Here is a 19553-nt window from a genome sequence, read left to right as displayed (position 1 = left end):
GACATCAACATGCATACGCATGCATATAGGATAGTTGTTCACACAGCAGACAGATGTACACACACATCCTAAAGGCAAATCAATCAGTCAAATCAATCAAATGTGCACAGAGGTACCTATGAGCAGTGCGGTTGGGTGCACGGATGGTGTAGATTCTGCAAACCTTGAGGTCCTCAGCCTGTCCCTGCTCCGGGCTTCGGGGCCTGGAGCGGGGACCAGAGGCTGAGGCTGGGGGGCTGGAGTCTGGGGTGGGGATCAAAGGCTGAGGCTGGGGGCTGGAGCCTGGGGTGGGGATCAGAGGCTGGGGCTGGGGCTGGGGCTGGGGGCTGGAGCCTGGGGTGGGGATCAGAGGCTGGGGCTGGGGGCTGGAGCCTGGGGCGGGGAATCAGAGGCTGGGGCTGGGGGCTGGAGCCTGGGGTGGGGATCAGAGGCTGAGGCTGGGGCTGGGGGCTGGAGCCTGGGGTGGGGATCAGAGGCTGGGGGCTGGAGCCTGGGGCGGGGAATCAGAGGCTGGGGCTGGAGTCGAAGCCTGGGCTCTGGAGGATCTGAGCCTAGAGCTGGAGCATGGGAGCCCGAGGCCTGGGAGCCCGAAGCCTGGGGGCCCGGGGCCGGGAGATTAATCCCCCCGCTCCCCCTAACCCGAGAGGGGCACCCCGGCAGAGGGAGCCACCGGCTCGACTCGGCTCGCCCGGGGACGCGGAGAGGAACCGCGTTCGCCCTGGCCCTGCGGGGAGACCGGGTAACCGAGTTAGGGGGAGGGGAGGAGAGGAGAGGGGACGGGACGAGGTGGGGGGAGAGGGGAAGGGGCGCTGCGCCGTCACTGCGGGAGAGAGGGCGGCCCCGCCCCCGGCCCCGTTATCCGCTCAGGCCCCGCCTCCGACTCCTCCTCTCGCTCCCGGGCGGAGCCGCTCGGCCTGGCGGCCCTCCCCGCCCCCCCAACCCCGCGCCAGCACCCCGGCGGATGCTCTCCGGCTTGGAAGGGAGGTGCGGGGCGGGGCGGGGCAGGGAGGGGCGGGGAGGGGAGGAGCGAGGGGGGCCGGGGCGGTGGGGGCCGAGGGACCCGCCAACCTAGCGGATCCGGAGCTTATAAGCCGTGGGTCGGGGCTCCGGCGAATCCGGGAGCTAAGTGTCCGGCAGATGCGCGGGGCCGGAGCCGGAGCCGGAGCCGGACCCAGAGCCACAGCCACAGCCACGGCCATGGAGGCGGGCCGGGTGCGGGGCCGGCGGGGTGTGGGGCGGAGCCGCAGCCACAACCGCAGCCGCAGCCGCCTGGGGGCCTGAAGGCGCGGGGCCGCGCCGGCCGGGGAGCCGGGAGCCGGGAGCCGGGAGCCGAAGCCCGGAGCCCCGGAGCCGGAGCCGGAGCCGGAGCCGGGAACAGACGCTACTGGGAGAGCGGAGTGGGGCCGGGGCCGGGGCCGGGGCCGGGGCCGGCAATGCGGCGCCGCCGGGCCGCCGTGGCCGTGGGTCTCTGCGCCTCCTTCCTGCTCGGCTCCCTGCTCAACGCGCTCCTGGCCCCCGGCCCGGACCCGCCCCCGCCCCCGCCCCCGCCCCCGCCCGCAGCCCTTACCTCGGGACCCCCGGGGGCTGCGGCGATCGGGGAGCTGGCGGAGCAGATTCGGGCCCGCTATGAGGAGGTGCAGCGCTACTCCCGGGGTCCTGGGGCCGGACGCCCGGACAGGCGCCTCATGGACCTGGCGCCGCCCGCGCCGCCCGCGCCCCCCGCCCCGCGCCTGGGCTGCGCCGCGCTGCGCAACGTGTCCGGGGCGCGGTTCCTGGGCTCGGGCTACACCAAGGCCGTTTACCGCGCCCGCCTGTCCGGAGGCGCCGCCGTGGCCCTCAAGACCGTGGACTCCGGCGGCCACGACGTGGGCAGCTGCGTGCGACAGTTCGGGGTGCGGAGGGACTGCTACCGCCTGGCGGCCCACAAGCTGGTCAAGGAGATGGTCCTGCTGGAACGCCTAGCGCATCCCAACGTCTTGCAGGTACGACCCGGGCTGGGTAGGGGCTGGGCAGAGACTGAGCAGGACCGTCTCTCCGCGCCCCCACCCCCGCAGCGGATCCGTCTCCAGCCGCCTGAGCCCCCCAGCAGGGCCCCTCTTTCTAGCAAAGGGGCGACGGTAGCCGGAGCGTGGCCCTCCCCCGATTCCTGGGGAAGGGGGGCGGGGTCTGGGCCCTGAAACCCCAGGCAGAAGAAGAGGAGTGTGTGGGCCGGGGGGAGGCATGGTTTGACTGGCCCCAACTCCCCCCCATCCGTCGCCCACCAAAGGAACACGCATTTTCATCCCAGCAGGGGTCCCGAGAATCCAGGGTGTGAGTGTGTGTATGGAGGGCCATGGGTGGGGGGGGGAACGTCCCTCTGACTGGACTGGGAGATCGCATCGTCTGGGGGGACCGGGGGCCCCTCGACGCCGGACCCGGGAGTGCAGACACCCGAGCGTGGGGTTTCCGCGGCCCTTGCTGCTCCCGAGAGAGCAGCCCCTTCTCTCCCGGTCCCCCAGAACCCTCTCGCCCCCAGCCCTCTCTTCGCTTTGCTTTTAGTCCCCAGACCCTCCTTCGTTTCGCCCCCAGCCCCCTCTTCGTTTTGCTTTTGGCTCCCAGAACCTCCGTTTCGCTCCCAGTCCCCTCGCCCTGAGGCCTAAACGACCATCCCCAACCCGGGGCCTTACCGCAGCCTGGGCGACCCCTCCTCCCTTCGCACTCAGGAAACCCCAGCCCTCAGGGCCAGGGTTGCGGGGGCCGGCGGAGTTGGAACTCTGACCCGGAGACCCTCTCCAATGTCCAGTTGCTTTCCAAAGACCCCGAGGCTGCAGCCCCCTCCCGCCGGACTTAATCAGAGCCAGAGTCCAGGCGCCCCCTCTCCTGGCCCCCGGCCCCCAGCCCCGTAGTCTACTCCACTCTGGGGCAGATAAGGGCCAGGGGCGGGGGAGATAATGAGAGAGGCCGTACTAGCTCTTTGCAAGACGGATTCTTTGCCCCTTCCTGCTCCTCTTCAGCCCCGGCCAGGTAAGGGTGAGGGTGACACCCCCTCACCCCCTGCCCCTGACCCGGTGTCCCCGGTGTCCAAGCGTTTCGGGCTGCTGCGGACCCGTCCCCGGAGGCTGCACTGAGCAGAGGTCCCACGTTATTGGGCTATCTCTGCCCCGGCCTCCATCCATCCACACCCTGGCCCGGCCTGCCCCGGTCGGGCCTTTCTGGGTATTTCGGCCAGGCTGGGGCGAGGGTGCGCACCTGAAGAGCTGACTTGGGGTTGGGATCCCCGTGGCAGGAGGGAGGGGGTCCCCAGCGTGGAGAAATTGTCTCTCGGCGTTTTCCGCCCGCGGGGGGCTTTGGCCCCTCCAGCTTCCCCCGCCCTCGCCCCCCAAGGGACAGGGCCTGGATCTCCTGTGTGCGGCCGCCTCGCCCACCCATAGTTCCCGGAACCTTCGTCTCCCATCTCCCCGATGAACAAGGCGGGCACCGCATCGGTTCCGGGGCCCGGGAAGAAAGTGGGGTGGGAGTCCCCGCAGGACTCCCGAATTGAGAAATTTCAATCCACACCAGTCAGTACCGGCTGGGCTTTGGCACCGGGAACACCCCCACCCTCGCTTGGGGCGGGGTGACCTGCCGCCCGGGAGGCGGCGGTCATTCAATCAATCAATCCTCATTCGAATTTATTGATGAACACTTACTGTGTGCAGAACACGGTACTAAACGTTTGGTTTAGTACTTGTACCGAGTCCCCGACCGCCGTCAGACCCCGAGCGGCCAGGGGCTCGGGCCGGGTCAGACCGTCTAGGTTGGCGGCCCCACTGTCCGCCACGGGCCCGCAGCGACCCTCGGCCACTGGCCCGCTACCCGCCCGGCGCCCAGCGGAGACCGGGACTTCTCGGAGCGGCCGAGGAGCCACGTCTAGGCTGGGCACGAGGGGGCCGTGGGGCCGCGAGGCCGCTGTCCTGCGCTCCGGAGACCGGGCCGGGCACGGCGAGACGCGTTGAGGGGATGAGGGAAGCTCCTGGGGCCGCCGCCCGGAAGGCAAGGGGAACTTACCTGGGGCAAAAACCGTTCTGCTTATTCCCCCGGTCCCCGGCAGAACTGCCGCGAAGCATTGAGTTGTACTTTCCTACGTGGGGGCGGGGACCAAGCGGACCGTGGACGTGGAGGGGCCAGAGCTCAGGCCTTCCTCGCTCCGCATCTACACTTGCCCCCAATCTATCGATCAATCAGTGGTCCTTTTGAGATCTTACTGATTACAGAGGACCGTACTGACCGCTTAGGACAGTACAATAGAGCGGCTAGAAACGATCCCTGCCCTCAAGTCTCTGACAGGCAGGGGAGACCGACGTTTAATTACAAGTAGGAGAAGCGAACGAGTTTAAGGATGGGTACATAAACGCGGTGGGGGGAGTATCAAAGGATTTATGGGGTTCGGGCTGAAGTGCATAGATGATGCCGTATTGGGGGAAATAGTCTGGGGAGAGGAGGTTAGTCTGTTCGAAAAGTCTTCCTGGAGGAAATATGATTTAAGTCGGGCCCTTGTGGATGTGTGTGCATGTGCCTCTGTGGTGACATAATAATAATAATTATGGTATTTGTAAGCTCTTACTAAGGGCTGAGCACTGTTCTAAGCGCTGGGGTAGATACAAGATAATCAGGTTGTCACACGTGGGGCTCACAGTCTTAAACCCCATTTTACAGATGAGGTAACTAGACTGTGAGCCCACTGTTGGGTAGGGACTGTCTCTATATGTTGCCAACTTGTACTTCCCAAGCGCTTAGTACAGTGCTCTGCACACAGTAAGCGCTCAATAAATACGATTGATTGATTGATTGAAGTGGCTTGCCCAAGGTCACACAGCAGACAAGTGACGGAGCCGGGATTAGAATCCATGCCCTCTGACTCCCCAGCCCGTGCTCCTTCCAGTAAGTCATGCTCCTTCTCTATTTGTGGGGAGAGGGGGTCTGCGGGGTCTCCCCAGAGGGTATGTCCAGGGGCCTCTTGCCCCGAACTAGAACCCGAGGGAGGTGAGGTGTTTCCCCCAACCCCCTCTTGGTGGTCTGCTGAAGGGAGGGGTTTAGATGGCGGGAAGGTAAGTGAGGGGATTGGGGCGAGGGAAGGCATTGAGAGGAGACACCTCAGCCTCAGTCGCCCCCCCCCTCCCACCCCCGGGGGTGGGGGCAGCTGGATGTGAAGCTCAGAGCTGGGGCTCAGGCCCCGTTACCACCAGTACTGGTGCCCGAACAGGCTAAGCAGCACGGTCTAGTGGCTACAGCACGGACCTGGGAGTCAAGTCATGGGTTCTAATCCATCGCTTGTCTGCTGTGTGACCTTCGGCAAGTCACTTTACTTCTCTGGACCTCACTTACCTCATCTGGAAAATAGGGATTGAGACTGTGAGCCCCATGTGGGAAGGCGACTGTGCCAACCCGATTTGCTTATATCCATCCTAGCACTTAGTACAGTGCCTGGCATATAGTAAGTGCTTAACAAATACCATCATTATTAAATGCGGACAGTGTCTCTGTCCTTCTCTCTCTCTCTCTTCTGCCCCGCTCCACCACCACCCAACCTTCTCCGGCTTAGTCTCCTAGAGATTCCCAATGCCCCTACCGCCAACCGATCCCCGACCTCTGCTAGCGAGCCCCCTGAGCCCACCAGCCCCATCCCGGAGTGGTGGAGGATGGAGCCTGGGATGGGTGGGTGGGAGGGAGGCTGAGTTTACAAGGGTGAAAGCTTCCGAATCCCCGCTCGCTGGGACCCAGGCCCAGCCGGGGTAACCCGATCTCTCGGGGGCGGAGGTCAGGGCGACGGCGGCGATGGCCTCTCCGTGCTGGACTTCCCTGGCCGTGTCCGGGGCCGTGTTCTGGGCCTTGCCCGTGCCGTGTCTGCGGCCGTTCCCACAAGCTTTTCTCTTTCTTCATTGAGGGAAAGGCGTGGGGCGGGGCCCGGGTCGCTCCATCTCTATTGGATGTTCCGGGAGCGGTGATTAGTGCCTCGTTAACAGCCCGTTTAACGGCCTCCGGGTGTTTAATACCGTCAGAGGGTTCCCACAAAGAACCCAGCCCCGGGGGACGGCAAATGAGAAACAGCCCCCCGTCCGGCCCCCGTTCGCCGTGACGCGACGGGCTGCATCCGCTCCCGCTTCGGATCCCGGCTACGGCCCGGGAGGCCCCTGGCCCGGACATACCGCGGGAACAACTGGATGATTTGCGGGAGGCCGCAACTACACTCACTTTCCTTCTCAGTCTACAATTCCTTTCTCCCTTGGCGAACAAACCTGCTCCCCACGGCTCGACCCTCCACCTCCGCGGACGCCTCCCAAACCTCCCGCTCCAGCCCCGACCTCTCACCCTCCCTGCCGTCCTTCATCTCCTCCTGGCTCCGCGGCATCTCGGCCTGGCTGTGCCGCCGGGACCTCAAGCTCCACGCGTCCAAACTTGAGCTCCTCATCTTCCCACCCAAACCCTGACTTCCAGCCACTGTTGACAACCTCCTCCTCCTCATTCTCATTGTCCTCGACTCCTCCCTGTCTTTCAACCCTTGTATTCAGTCTGTCACCAAACCCTATCGATTCTTCTTCCATTCCACTTTCAAGAATCCACACCTTCCCCTCAATCCTAACGGCCAGGACACCCATCCGCATCCCGTCTCGACTACTGCATCAGCCTCGTCGCTGGCCTAGCTGGCCTTCAGTCTCTCCCCTTCCCAGTCCACATTCTACTCTGCCTCCCGGATCATTTTGCTGAAACCTCCTCTTGTTCATGTCTCCCCACTCCTCAGTAACCTCCAGTGGTTATTTGTCCTTTCGGTATCAAGAAAAAACTTCAGTATTCACATTAAGGCCTTCAATCAGCTCTTGCCCCTTACTTAGCCTCACCCCAACCTTCACACTTCTTCCATTACACCCCAACTCACACTCGCTGTTCCTCTCAAGCCAACCCAGTGACTGTGCTTCGTTCTCCACTCTCGCTGCCGACCTTCTCTGACAGCCTGTCCCCCTTCCCAGTAGAACACGGCTCTCCCCATCATCGGGGCCCTTCTGAAATCACATCCCTTCCAACTTCCACTTCAGCACTTTCACACCACCTAAACCCACTGTTCCACTTAACTATTTATCCTTATAGTCTATTCCTCTTGATGGTAATTTAAGCTCACTGTGGGCTGGGAATGTGTCTTTATTATTACATTGTACTCTCTCAAGCGCTTAGTACAGTTCTTTGCGCACAGTAAGCACTCAATAAATACGATTGAATGAATGATTTATTTATTCCAGTGGCAGACTCTCCTACTAGATGGTAAACTACTTTAGCACAGGGATTGGAATGTCCCAAGTGCTTAGTACAGTACAATAGTACTCAGTACAATAGGGGCTCAGTAAACAGGGTTGACTGATTGACTGATTGATTGCAAGCAGGCAGGACACGGGGAGTCGGGGGGAGGGGAAGAATGGGCAGTAGTTCACTAACACACTCATGTACTCACACACGCACGCACGCACACACATTTGTGCATTATGTACACATCCACAATATACACGCACCATCCTGTTGTGCTTCTGAGAGCTGAGCCTTGCAGGTGGCAGGGACGAGCCCTGACTCAGTTGCTGCATCTCAACCTTTAAATTCTTCCTCAGCCCGAATCTCCCTGGGCCCTGGCCCTGGCCCCAATGGGCGGGAGCACGATAAGCCCCTTGACCACCCCATCCCATTCATTCATTCAGTCGTATTTATTGAGGGCTTACTGTGTGCAGAGCACTGTATTAAGGCTTGGAAAGTACAATTCAGCAATAGAGACAATCCCTAACCACACTGGGCTTACAGTCTAGAAGGGCGGGAGACAGACATCAAAACAAGTAAGAAGGCATCAATATAAATAAATAGAATTATAGATATATACACATCCCCTCTCCGCAGCTGTATGGCTACTGCTACCAGGACAGTGAAGATGCCCCTAGTGCGCTGACGGCCATCACGGAGCTGGGTGCCCCGGTGGAGATGATCCAGCTGCTTCAGGCCTCATGGGAAGACCGTTTCCGGGTAGGGGGCGTTGGGTGAGGGATGGGTGGGTGGGGGAGGCGGGGAACGGCCTGGGTGATAGGAGGAGGAGACTCAGCCTGTCTCAGCCTGGCCGCATGGCTCCTCTGGACGCCTGGGGATGGTCCAGTTCTAAACTGAGACCCTGAAAGAGTGGGCTGAGGTCACCCCCCGCCCCCCCGCAGCTGTTCTGTGTGGACGGAGGGAGCCATCTGGCCGCGGGGGGAGGAGTGGGGGTCGGAAAGCACTGGCTGTCAGCACCTGCCCTGCCCCCCCACCACCCCCCGGAGAGGGGTAGAGGAGTCAGCGGGATACGGCGTGGCTCCCTGCGGTGGACAATCAGTCCATCGCTCCTTCTCTTCTGTCCTTCCTTCCTTCCTAACTCCCTCTCCTAGCCAGGGTCGGGGCAGGAATCCGCACCTCGGGAGTAGGAGGTCCTCCCCCCTCCACACACACACACTTCCCCGGGACTTTGCACGGCGCAGGGGCCCGCCCCCCTCCCCCAGCCCCCCGGGACTGTGCGCGGAGCCAGGAGGGGGTGGGGCTGCTGCGGGCTGAGCGCCCTTTTCCCCTACAAGGCGGTTGCGGCGCCGCGGGAATCGGGCCCTGGCAGCCTCTGCCGGATTCCTGACCCTGTCGGGCCGAAGAGGGAGGGGTCGTAGGACCCGGCCCGGTCCGTCCTACTGGTCCACCCCACTCTCGCGGCCCCCGGCAAGAGCAGCCCTGGGAGGGCAAGGGGGTGGGGGGTGGGCACTGTCCTGGTCTCCAGATTAAGGTTTCTTCTCCCGTCTTGTCTGGTCTGGCCTAGCCTGACCTGGCTTTGGCCGGCTCTCCCACTTGGCTGCCGGAGGGCAAGGGGGGAAGCTGACCATCTGTCCCAGGTGTCTGGACAATCTTAGAAAAATGGACAAGTGGCCCAAACCGGCTTGCCCTGCCTAAGCAGGAAAACAGCATGGCTCAATGGAAAGAGCACGGGCTTGGGAGTCAGAGGTCATGGGTTCTAACCCCATGTCCACCACTTGTCAGCTGTGTGTCTTTGGGTAAGTCACTTAACTTCTCTGGGCCTCAGTTACCTCATCTGTAAAATGGGGATTAAGACTGTGAGCCCCACATGGGACAACCTGATCACCTTGTATCCTCCCCAGTGCTTAGAACAGTGCTTTGCACATGGTAAGTGCTTAACAAATGCCATTATTACTATTAATATTATTAAGCCATCAGCTCCAGCCCCCTGGCCCTGCCCGGCACAGGCCGGCCTCTCTGTCCTTGGCTCAGCCCCCGTGATTCCTCTTACTACTGTTTCTGGTTGAGTGTTTAGTAAGTGCCTTCTCTCCAACATCATCCCTGGCCCAACAGGGACTCATGGAGGGTCGGGGAGCAGTGCAGGGACCTGATCCTCATTTTACTGATAAGGAGTCTGAGGCCTGGAAGGGTTAAGTAATTGACTCCAACAGCTTACAACTCCCTCCCTCCCTCCATCAGATTCATTCATTCATTCAATCGTATTTATTGAGTGCTTGCTGTGTGCACAGCACTATACTAAGCACTAGGGAAGTACAAGTTGGCAACATATAGAGATGGTCCCTACCCAACAATGGGCTCACAGTCTAGAAGGGGGAGGCAGACAACAAACAAAACATGTGGACATGTGTCAAGTCAGAATAAATTCCCAATTCTTCTAAATTCTCTCCTAAAATCTCACCTCCTCCAATAATCAATCGGTCATATTTATTGAGCCTTCCCCGATTGACTTCCCAGCCCACTGAACTAGATCATTTTCTCAGCCAACTCCAATGCATCACAAATGTTCCTGTACCCATTCTCCGTGCATCTCTGTCCACATTACTTATTTTGGACCTCTGTCTCCCCTGTTGGAGTGTAAGCTCCTTTGGGCAAGGGACCTGTCACTTTGTTCTCCTGTATTTTCCTAATGCCTAGTACCGTGCCCCGCCCTGAGTGGGCCATTGGTAAGAACTGTTGCTATTGATGCTGCTATTTGGCAGTACTTGCCTGGGGTTATGTAGCAGGCCAGGGACTTCCCCCGCGGTTCCTCCCCCATCCCTCCCGCCAAGGATTCTTCCCTCCACTAACCCCGTTGCCTCCCACTTAACTCTTAACTCTTTTCTGCCCAGCCTCTGAAACACTGGGCATTGCCCAGGCTTGGCCCACCTGGGGATGGCCCCATGACCCTAGGCCTCTCTCCCACCTCAGATCTGCCTCAGCCTAGTCCGTCTCTTGCACCACCTGGCCCACTCTCCCCTCGGGTCCGTGACCCTGCTGGATTTCCGGCCACGGCAGTTTGTGCTGGTGGCCGGGGAGCTGAAGGTGACTGACTTGGATGATGCCAGCGTAGGGGAGGCACTATGCAGCAGCCACCAGGGTTGCCGGATGGAGTTTCCTGCCAGGAACTTTTCCCTGTCTTGCGTGCGGGGCCGCTGTCTTGGCATGAACGAGAAGAGGAATCTCTACAATGCCTACAGGTCCACCTCAGGGTCCCTGGGGGAAGGGTCCGGTGTGGGAGGGATGGTCCTGGGGAGGGTTTGGGGTCCAGGGTTGTGGGGGAGGGGTCCAGGGTGGTGGGGGGAAGGGAATCCTGGTCAGGGGAGAGGTCCTGGGGCCCATGGTGTTGGTGGTGGGGTGGGTGGGGCGGCAGTCACGGGGGGAGCTGGAGCCAAGCCTGGTGATGAAACCCCTGGAGAAGGGGTCTCCAGGGTAGTCCTGGGGCCCAGGATGGTGTAGGGAGAGCCTGGTTGGGGGGAGGTGCTGGGGCTCAAAATGTTGAGAGGATCCTGTTGAGGGGGGGAGATGCAGAGGAGGGGTTCTGGACCCAGTGTCCCTGTCTCCAGTGTCCCCAGTGCCCCCTAACCCCCACTGCTGCAGGCTTTCTTGATTTCCTTTGGGAGTGGGGTGCCTCCTGCCCCCTCCCCCCACCATCCAGCACCGCCCTCCTCAGGTTGCTGGGGGTGTATTGTCCTGATCAGGCAGCAGCAGCAGGAGCAGGAGCAGGAGCAGGCTGGGGCCCTGGGGCTGGGGGGTGCAGCTCTGGCTGGTGGGGACTGTGTTTGGTGTCTCGGTGGCCGAGCCAGCTGAGTTTGAGGCGCCGTGTCTGTGCAGGTTCTTTTTCACCTACCTGCTGCCTCACAGCGCCCCTCCGAGCCTGCGGCCCCTCTTGGATGAGATCGTCAATGCCACAGGTACCCAGTCGACCTCGGCCCTCGGCCCTCTGTGCCCTGTGCAACTGGGGCTGCCGGCAGAGGCTCGGGTGGTGGACACGGGGGAGTAACTGTCACCCTCACTCACAGCCATCGTATTGGCACTGGATCACGTTCACATGTACACTCATGTCCCTGACTCCAACTGCTCACACTCGTTTGTGCATACTCATGCCCCCGCCACACTTTCTCATGTGTGCCAGGGCACATGCATGCCCCCAGTGATATCCACTCACACTCGCATGTGCACAAGTGTGCCCAAGGTCACACCCACTCACGCGTGCACCAGCATGCTTCTGGCCACACCTGCTCACCCTTGCTTGTGCACAGTCATGCTCCCAGCCATTTCCGTTCACATTCACACATGCAAACACAGGTCCACTTGCTCGCACTCACATTCCCGGTGGTGGCTCTCGGCAGGTGAACTTCTCTGGGGGGTAGATGAGACATGGAGGCAGCTGGAACACGTGCTGCAGCTGTACCAGAGCGGCGCTTACCTGCAGAACACGACCACGGCCCCCAGTGCTGGTGAGTCCCGTCCCCCGGGGCGGGCGGAGGTGAAACATCAGGCCTGGGAAATAGGGCCCGGCCCAGCAGCACAATGGGAGAGGCCAAGGAGGTCAATCGGTATGCTGTCGGCTAACTGCATGCTTGGGCTGCAGACCCCCAGAGGCCAGGGGCAGGGGGGACAGCGGTGGTGGTGGTGATGATGATGTGTGTGTGTGTGTGTGTGTGTGTGTGTGTGTGTGTTTTGTGTGCACTCCCTCACAGGAGTGCAACTCAGTGAGGGGAGTGCATCTCACCTGGCTTTGTGGGAGGCAAAGGAACCCCAGGCTGCTCACTGAGGGGCCACAGCTAGACCCATGCTCCACAGGACCTGGTCTGGATCAGGATCCACAGGACCCCATCCCACTGCCCAGGGAATAGACAGCCCAGGGTGGTGGGCCTGAGGAGGGATCGTGGAGCCTAGAGTTTAGGCCAGCACTAGGCACAACATGGCACGAGCCTGATACTCTTAGCCCACTTCGGATCTCCAGCCCAACTCGGACCCCTGGCCACAGGAGCTTCTCTCTTCAGCTGCCGACGAGGCGGTATAAAGTGACACTGATGCTCATTCATTCATTCAATCAATCGTATTTATTGAGCGCTTACTGTGTGCAGAGCACTGTACTATGCTCTTGGGAAGTACAAGTTGGCAACATATACAGATGGTCCCTACCCAACAGCGGGCTCACAGTCTAGAAGACCCCAGCCTCTGCTAGCGGAGGCTGGTGGAAGCTCAGAGGATCGGCGCAAGGGCAGTCTCACTGAACTGGACAATCATCTCTCCATTATGTGGCTTCATTGCTCAGGGGCAGTACAGATAATTGAGAGCCACGGGCATTCTGAACCCCATTGCAGCCAAGAGTTTGATCAATCACTCCCCGGATTTTTGCCCTGGTGCTCGGCCAGGCCTCATGCCAGAGGACTGACTTAAACTTCTCATCTCACCATTCACGCTGCAGCTCACTTGGTGTGGACTCTCAGGGCACTGGGGAGAACAGGAAGTGTGAAGTGGCTTCAGGATGGGTCAAGGCAAAGCCCCTCCATTTGGCTCCCTGGGCATCCTGGATGCAGTGATAATTTTCCAAGAGGGAAACGTTAAGGGGTCCACAGGGTAGTGAAACTGTACTGTGTGACTGAGGTGGGAAGGGTCAGAATGGGGGTTGTGAGGGGCAGGAACTTGCACCAGCCAATGACTCTCCCAGCTTGGTGGAGCTGGGGAGGAACAGCCGGAGGCCACGGGTACTGAGTCTGGGCTCTGTTTGAGGCCAGAGGTCATCTTCCAGCCCGCTCCTGCTTCCAGGTTGCACCTGTGTAACAGTGGGGGGTCAGGGAGGCTCCTGCACCCTCCACCCCTCAGCCGCCCCTACCCCTCAGCTGCCCAGACTCGTGGCCCATTTGGAGGTCCGTGGCCAGAGGAAGGGGGCTCTGTGCTGCCTCGGTGAGGTGCCTTGGGCAGGTGGAGAGTGTGTGTGTGGGAGGGGGTCTCTGTGCTCAGTGCCTCTGGGCCTCTTTGTGTGTCCGTGCAGAGTACCGGAGGCTGCCGGAGACTGCGATCCCCGCAGATGACTACAGGTGTTGGCCCTCCAACCGGCACGGGGGCTGCGTCCTGTCCGTGTTCAGCATCCGTGAGGCGGTGTCTGTGTGTGAGAGCCACACCCAGTGCAGGGCCTTTGTCGTGACCAACCGCACTACCTGGACAGGTGAGTCCAGGCTAGGGGTGGCCAGAAATGCCCACCTGGCTGGGGATGGAGTTGGGGGATGAGTAAAGTGACCTTTCCAGGGTTGCCACATTACTTGAGGGCTAGAAGGATGGGAGGAAGCAGCCGGACCAGGGTAGCATTCCAAGTCTGCTCAGACAGGGTCTGCCCCTGCTCTCTGGCATGTGCCTGGGGGGTGAGGGTGCACATGTGAGAAAGGTGTGTGTGTGTGTGTGTGTGTGTGTGTGTGTGTGTGTGTGTACACATGTGGGATCTGGGTACATCTACGTTTGTGCATGCAGCCACCCTAACCCCATCAATTCTGTGATCTGGGCTGGGCTCCCCCTGGCCTGGGAATTGGACAGTACCTTTAGCCGGTGGTGTCTTTCCTTTCTGCAGGTCGCCAGCTAGTCTTCTTCAAGGCAGGTTGGAGCCAGGTCATTCCCGACCCCAACGGGGTCACTTACGTGAGGGCTTCGGGCTGAGTGCCCAGGGCTGGGCCAGCCAGTGGGGAGCAGAGAGCCATACCGCCCCCCCCCCCCCGGCCCCCTCACCCCATAGAGGGCCGGCCGCCCCATGCCCCACTATGCCCCACGCCGGGCTGCATGTGCAATATGGAACTGAGAGAAATGGGAGTCATGGCTTTGCTCATTTTTCTTGGCCGGGAGATGGGCAGAGAGGCAGACAGCTGACCAGGATGTGAGGACTTTGTCGGCTGGGTCCCATCCAGCTGTCGGGATGTGAGGACCTCGCTGGCCAGAGCCCGTCCAGCTGCCGGGATGTGAGGACCTTACCAGCCAGAGCCCAATCAGCTGCTGGGATGTAAGCCCCTTGGCTGGACCAAGTCCTGCCACTGTGATGTGGGGATTGCACTGGCCAGAGACTGTCTCCTCACAGCTTCTGGGGTATGAGACCCCCACCGACTGGACCCTGTCATCCCACAGTTGTGCTGCTGAGTCACCTCACCCCAAGGGGCCCCCGGACGCTGAAGAGATAGTTCGGGGGTTCCCGGTGCAAGTGTCGGACAGCAGGGGCTTGGTCTGGGCCCGGCCCCTTGGGTGGAGCCAAAGGTCACCAGCTCAGCCGGCCCCAACCCTGGCTGTGATGGATGGGAGGAGCGGAACGATACCCCCAGTGGAGGCCTGCTGATCCACCCACAGCCTACCAAGTCCCAGAACTCAATGGGTGACCAGCTGCACCGTGGGGACTGTGGCCACAGATGGGGCCGTGGGGTCACGGTGGGTGTGGACCCCGGTTGCAGACAGACTCAGAGCCATGCTGAGTTGGGGCCATTTGCTTTCAGTGAAAGCAGCCACAGTGCCCCCTGAGTCCACGCGTGTGGGTGGTCAAACTTTGGTTTCTCGGGCGCATTTATTTTTGTAACGAAATCGAATAAAACCAGATGAAGGACCTCCAGGACCATATCTCTCTGGTACTGCAGTATCTCAGGCAAAGTCTGTGAGTGGGCGGGGTTGAATCCAAGGGGACATGTGTCCCACTCCTTCGTGTTCCATTGGGCAGAGAGTTAGGGCTAAGGATCAGGGTCAGGCTGTGGTCTGGTTTGGGGGAGCAAGGAGCAGTTCTGATGGTTGTGATGATGGAGAGTGCTAACTCTGGACTTCAGGGTCATTGAAGAAGTCAGAGTCAGTGAGATTCTTTCTCACCTCTGCCTGCTCCTTCCACGATGTCACACATTCCCCTTTGGAGCTTGGCCCAGGAAGGTCAAAGATCCATCTGTTCTTTGCCTCGGTGTCGTCTTGCAGTTCTGGGATCAGCTGGTCCTTCTCCAACAGACCCCTGTGCCCCAAGGAGTTTCTGCCAGGTCTGGTGTCATACAGACTCCAGGGCACCGGCTGCTGCTGCCATTGCTGGTCAACATTGTCCAGCTGCCAGTTCAGGCATCAAGGGTGGGCCCGCTGGTCTTCGATTCGAGCAGACTGGGGCCATGTTGTTTGGAAGTGTTTTCCAAGTGGGAACGAGGTTGTAGTTGGTTTAGGAATTTTCTGATCTGAGCTCAGCTCCTCAGGACCTTGTACTGATGTGAATTCAATAAAGATAATGATCCCTGTGACAGGTGAAAGGCTTTCATCTTCTCAAGGTGTTTTTGCAGTATTTAATTCTCCTGGCAACTTTGGGAGACAGATCAGGGCAGGGTTTCATTCAATCAATCAACCAATCCATGGTATTTTTTTGAGCATTTACTGCAAGCTGAGCACTGCATGAGGTGCTTGGGAGAGAACAATCCAGTAGGGTTGATAGATACAGTCCCTGACCACAAGCAGTTCACAGCTCAGATGGGGAAGACAGACATGAAAATAAATATCGGCCAGGGGAAGTGGGAAAGCATAGGGCTATGTGGCTCAGTGGAAAGAGCACGGGCTTTGGAGTCAGAGTTCATGGGTTCAAATCCCTGCTCCGTCAATTGTCAGCTGTGTGACTTTGGGCAAGTCACTTAACTTCTCTGTGCCTCAGTTACCTCACCTGTAAAATGGGGATTAAGACTGTGAGCCCCCAGTGGGACAGTCTGATCACCTTGTAACCTCCCCCATGCTTAGAACAGTGCTTTGCACGTAGTAAGTGCTTAATAAATGCCATCATCACTATTATTATAAGTGCTGAGGGGTTAGAGGTGGGGCAAATAACTAGTGCTTTAGGGATGAGAAGCATCATGGCTCAGTGGAAAGAGCATGGACTTGGGAGTCAGAGGTCATGGGTTTTAATCCCAGATCCATCACTTGTCAGCTGTGTGACTTTGGGCAAGTCACTTAACTTCTCTGAGCCTCAGTTACCTCATCTATAAAATGGGGATTAAGACTACGAGCCCCACGTGGGACAACGTGATCACCTTGTATTCTCCCCCAGTGCTTAGAACAGTGCTTCACACATAGTAAGTGCTAAACAAATGCCATCTTCATTATTATACAGATCCAAGTCCACAAGGCAGTGCATAAAGGAGGGAGAATAGGCAAAATGAGGGCCTAGTCAGGGAAGGCCTTTTGGAAGATGTATGATTTTAGTAGGGCTTTGAAGGTGGTCTGATGGATATGCTTTCCTCTCTGTGTGGAAGGGGGAACTGAGTCCCAGAAAGGTGATGGGCCTTGTCTAGGGACATACTGCCAGCAAGGAGCAAAGCAGGAAGAGGTGGAGCTAAAACTTTGGTCTCTCGAGGGCCAGTCTGCACTCTGCCCAAGAGCCATTTTGACGTTATCCATGAGGCAGGAGATTTTGGTTCTCTCTTGTCCAGCGGAGTTTGGTGCTACCAAGAATGGGGGCTGGAGTGGGTCCGGGATGAGGGCTAGGAGGTGGGCAGGGGTAGGGCTGGCTGAAGGGGGTCAAGATGGGAGCTGGGGGTTGGCCAGGGTGGAACTGGGGATTGGTCAGGCTGGAGTTGGGGCTGAGGATGGCCAGGTTGGGGCTGGGATGGAGATGGGGATGGGATTAGGCAGGTCACAGGAACAAGGTACTGGCATTAGGTCAGGATCAGTAAACACACCTACCTACGGCCCGTGCCTTGGACTTGTAAGGCTCCAGCTGAGCCTGCCCTCTGTCTCCTAGGGAGACCTTCTTGATTTGCTGATCTGTGCCAGACTTGGGGCCTGGTGGGGAATATGGGGTGTGTGCTGGGTTATTGGACTCTTCCTACCCTGTCTCCCCTCCTCCCCTCTCCTCCTCCCCCCTCCCTCCAACACTGCACCCACGGGAGGAGAGTGTGACGTGGCCCCAGCAGCCAGATCTGGGAGCAGGAATCTTCTCTCACAGTCTGAGAATGCAGGGCGCCAGAGGCTGCTCTCCAGAGTGAGGGGGAGGGGTTGGAGGCTGGGGATGGTGGAAGGGGCCCTGGGAGATGATGCTTTTTAAACCTGCTGAGACCTCAGACCATCAGCCTCTGAAGAGACTTTTTCCATCCTATTCTTCCACTGCCCACTTGGCCCAAGAAGATCTGGTACGGTGGCGCCAGAATGCTAGTTGCCCTAAAGATCTCCCATCTCCATCCCTGATTCTCCCCAGCCTGGACCATTTAACAGTCCTCATTCTCCCTCTGTGGCCCAGCACAGACCATCCATCACTCCTGACTCCCCCCTCTCCATCTCTGACTTTCTCCAGTGACCAAGCACGGACAGTCCAAACATCTCTGACTCTCCCAACTTTATCCCTGTCTCTACCCCAGGGACCAAGCACAAATTATCCAACACTTCTGACTCTCCCCTGATGAGCCAGCACAGACCATCCAACATCCTGGACAACTCCTCTCTCCATCCCTGGCTCTCCCCACAGTGATCCATCAGAGGCCTCTCCTCCATAATAATATTAAGCACTTACTAGGTGCAAAGCACTGTTCTAAGCACTGGAGAGGTTACAAGGTGATCAGGTTGCCCCACGGGGGGCTTGCAGTCTTAATCCCCATTTTATAGATGAGGTAACTGAGGCACAGAGAAGTTAAGTGACTTGCCCAAAGTCACACAGCTGAGAATTGGCAGAGCTGGGTCTGACCACATATCCTGGACACTGTGGGGCTGCCAAGGCCCAGGAGGGGGCAATCAATCAATCAGTACTAATTATTGAGTACTTATTGTGTGCAGAGCATTGCACTAAGTGCTTGGGAGAGGACAATACACTAGAGTTGGTAGATTAAATCCCTATCTCCCCCTTTAAGACTGTGAGCCCACTGTTGGGTAGGGACTGTCTCTATATGTTGCCAACTTGTACTTTCCAAGCGCTTAGTACAGTGCTCTGCACACAGTAAGCGCTCTTATCAATCAATATGATTGATTGATTGATTGATTATCCACCAGGAACGTGCAATCTAGAAGGGAGACAGGCATTCAAATAAATTACAGATCAGGGATATAAGGGAATGCAAAGATTTCTACATAAATTGCTGTGGGGCTGAGGGTGGGGTGACCATGATGTGCTTGAAGGGTACAGAGCCAAGTGCATAGGTGACCCAGTAGGGAGAGCAAGTAGCGGAAATGAAGGATTAGTTAGAGGCTGTTGAAGAAGATGTGATTTTAGTCGGGGGTTGAAAGTGGGGTGGAAGGTGCTCTGTCAGATATGAAGGGGGAAGGAGTCTCAGCCAGAGGGAGGGTACAGGATGGGGGTTGGCAGTGAGATAGACGAGATCAAAGTCCAATGTGTAGGTTGGGGTTAGAGGAACAAAGCGTGTGGTCTGCGAGATCAGCCAGGTAAAAGCAGGAGAGCTGTTTGAGGGTCTTAAAACTGACTATAAGAAGTTTCTGTTGGATGTGGAGGTGGATGGGCAACTATTGGAGGTTTTTGAGGAGTGGGGAGACAAGGACAGAATGTTTTTTCAGGAAAAGGATCTGGGCAGCAGAGTGAAGTATGGACTGAAGAGGGGAGAGGCTGAGAAGCAGTGTGGCCTAGTGGATAGAGCGTGGGCCTGGGAGAGAGGAGGTCCTGGGTTCTAATCCCAGCTCCACTACTCGTCTGCAATGTGACCTTGGGCAAGTCACTTCACTTCTCTGTGCCTCAGTTCCCTCATCTGTAAAGTGGGGATTAATACTGTGAGTTCCACAGGGGACATGAACTTTGTCCATCCTGATTAGTTTGTATCTACCCCAGTGCTTAGTGCAGTGCATGGCACATAGTAAGCAGTCAACAAACACCAATTTTTTTTAAAAAGCAGGGAGGTCAGTAATGGGGTGATGCATTAGTCAGGGCAGGATATAAATGCTTGGATCAGTACGGTGGTAGTTTTGGATGGGAAGGACAGGTCAGAGTCTAGAGATGCAGTGAAGGTAGAAATGGCAGGATTTGTTGTTGGATTGAATACGTGGGTTGAATGAAAGAGCAGGGTCATGGATAAGTGGTTGGACTCCTTGGAGGAAGGGCCCAACAGGAAAGCCTCAGCTGTCACTGGGTGAGGCCACCAGGCCCTGGTACACCAAGTAGGCAGAAAGGAAAGAGTGAATCAATCAATCAGTAGCATTTATTGAACGCTATTTATCGAACTCTATGTTATATGATGAACACTATTCTAATCAGTTGGGACAGTACAATACAGTAGAGTCAGTAACCACAGTTCCTCGCCTCAAGGATCTTGTAGCCTAGTGTGGGCGCTAGACATTAA

The 19553-nt window shown here is 58.3% G+C and overlaps 1 protein-coding gene across 1 annotated transcript; it reads left to right on the top strand.

Moving 5' to 3' along the window:
* The first annotated feature begins 1433 nt into the window (after positions 1 to 1433).
* Positions 1434 to 15536, top strand: PKDCC (protein kinase domain containing, cytoplasmic). Its single transcript, XM_038751073.1, has 7 exons — positions 1434 to 1982; positions 7891 to 8013; positions 10222 to 10490; positions 11125 to 11204; positions 11643 to 11750; positions 13295 to 13468; positions 13865 to 15536. The coding sequence occupies exons 1-7, from the start codon at positions 1434 to 1436 to the stop codon at positions 13948 to 13950; spliced, it is 1389 nt and encodes a 462-aa protein (XP_038607001.1). The 3' UTR covers positions 13951 to 15536.
* The last annotated feature ends 4017 nt before the right edge of the window (positions 15537 to 19553 follow it).

Source organism: Tachyglossus aculeatus, chromosome 9 (assembly GCF_015852505.1).
Source record: "Tachyglossus aculeatus isolate mTacAcu1 chromosome 9, mTacAcu1.pri, whole genome shotgun sequence".
Classification (NCBI taxonomy): domain Eukaryota; kingdom Metazoa; phylum Chordata; class Mammalia; order Monotremata; family Tachyglossidae; genus Tachyglossus; species Tachyglossus aculeatus.
Note: the sequence above shows the minus strand (reverse complement) of the source record. Positions and strands in the feature narration are given on the sequence as shown.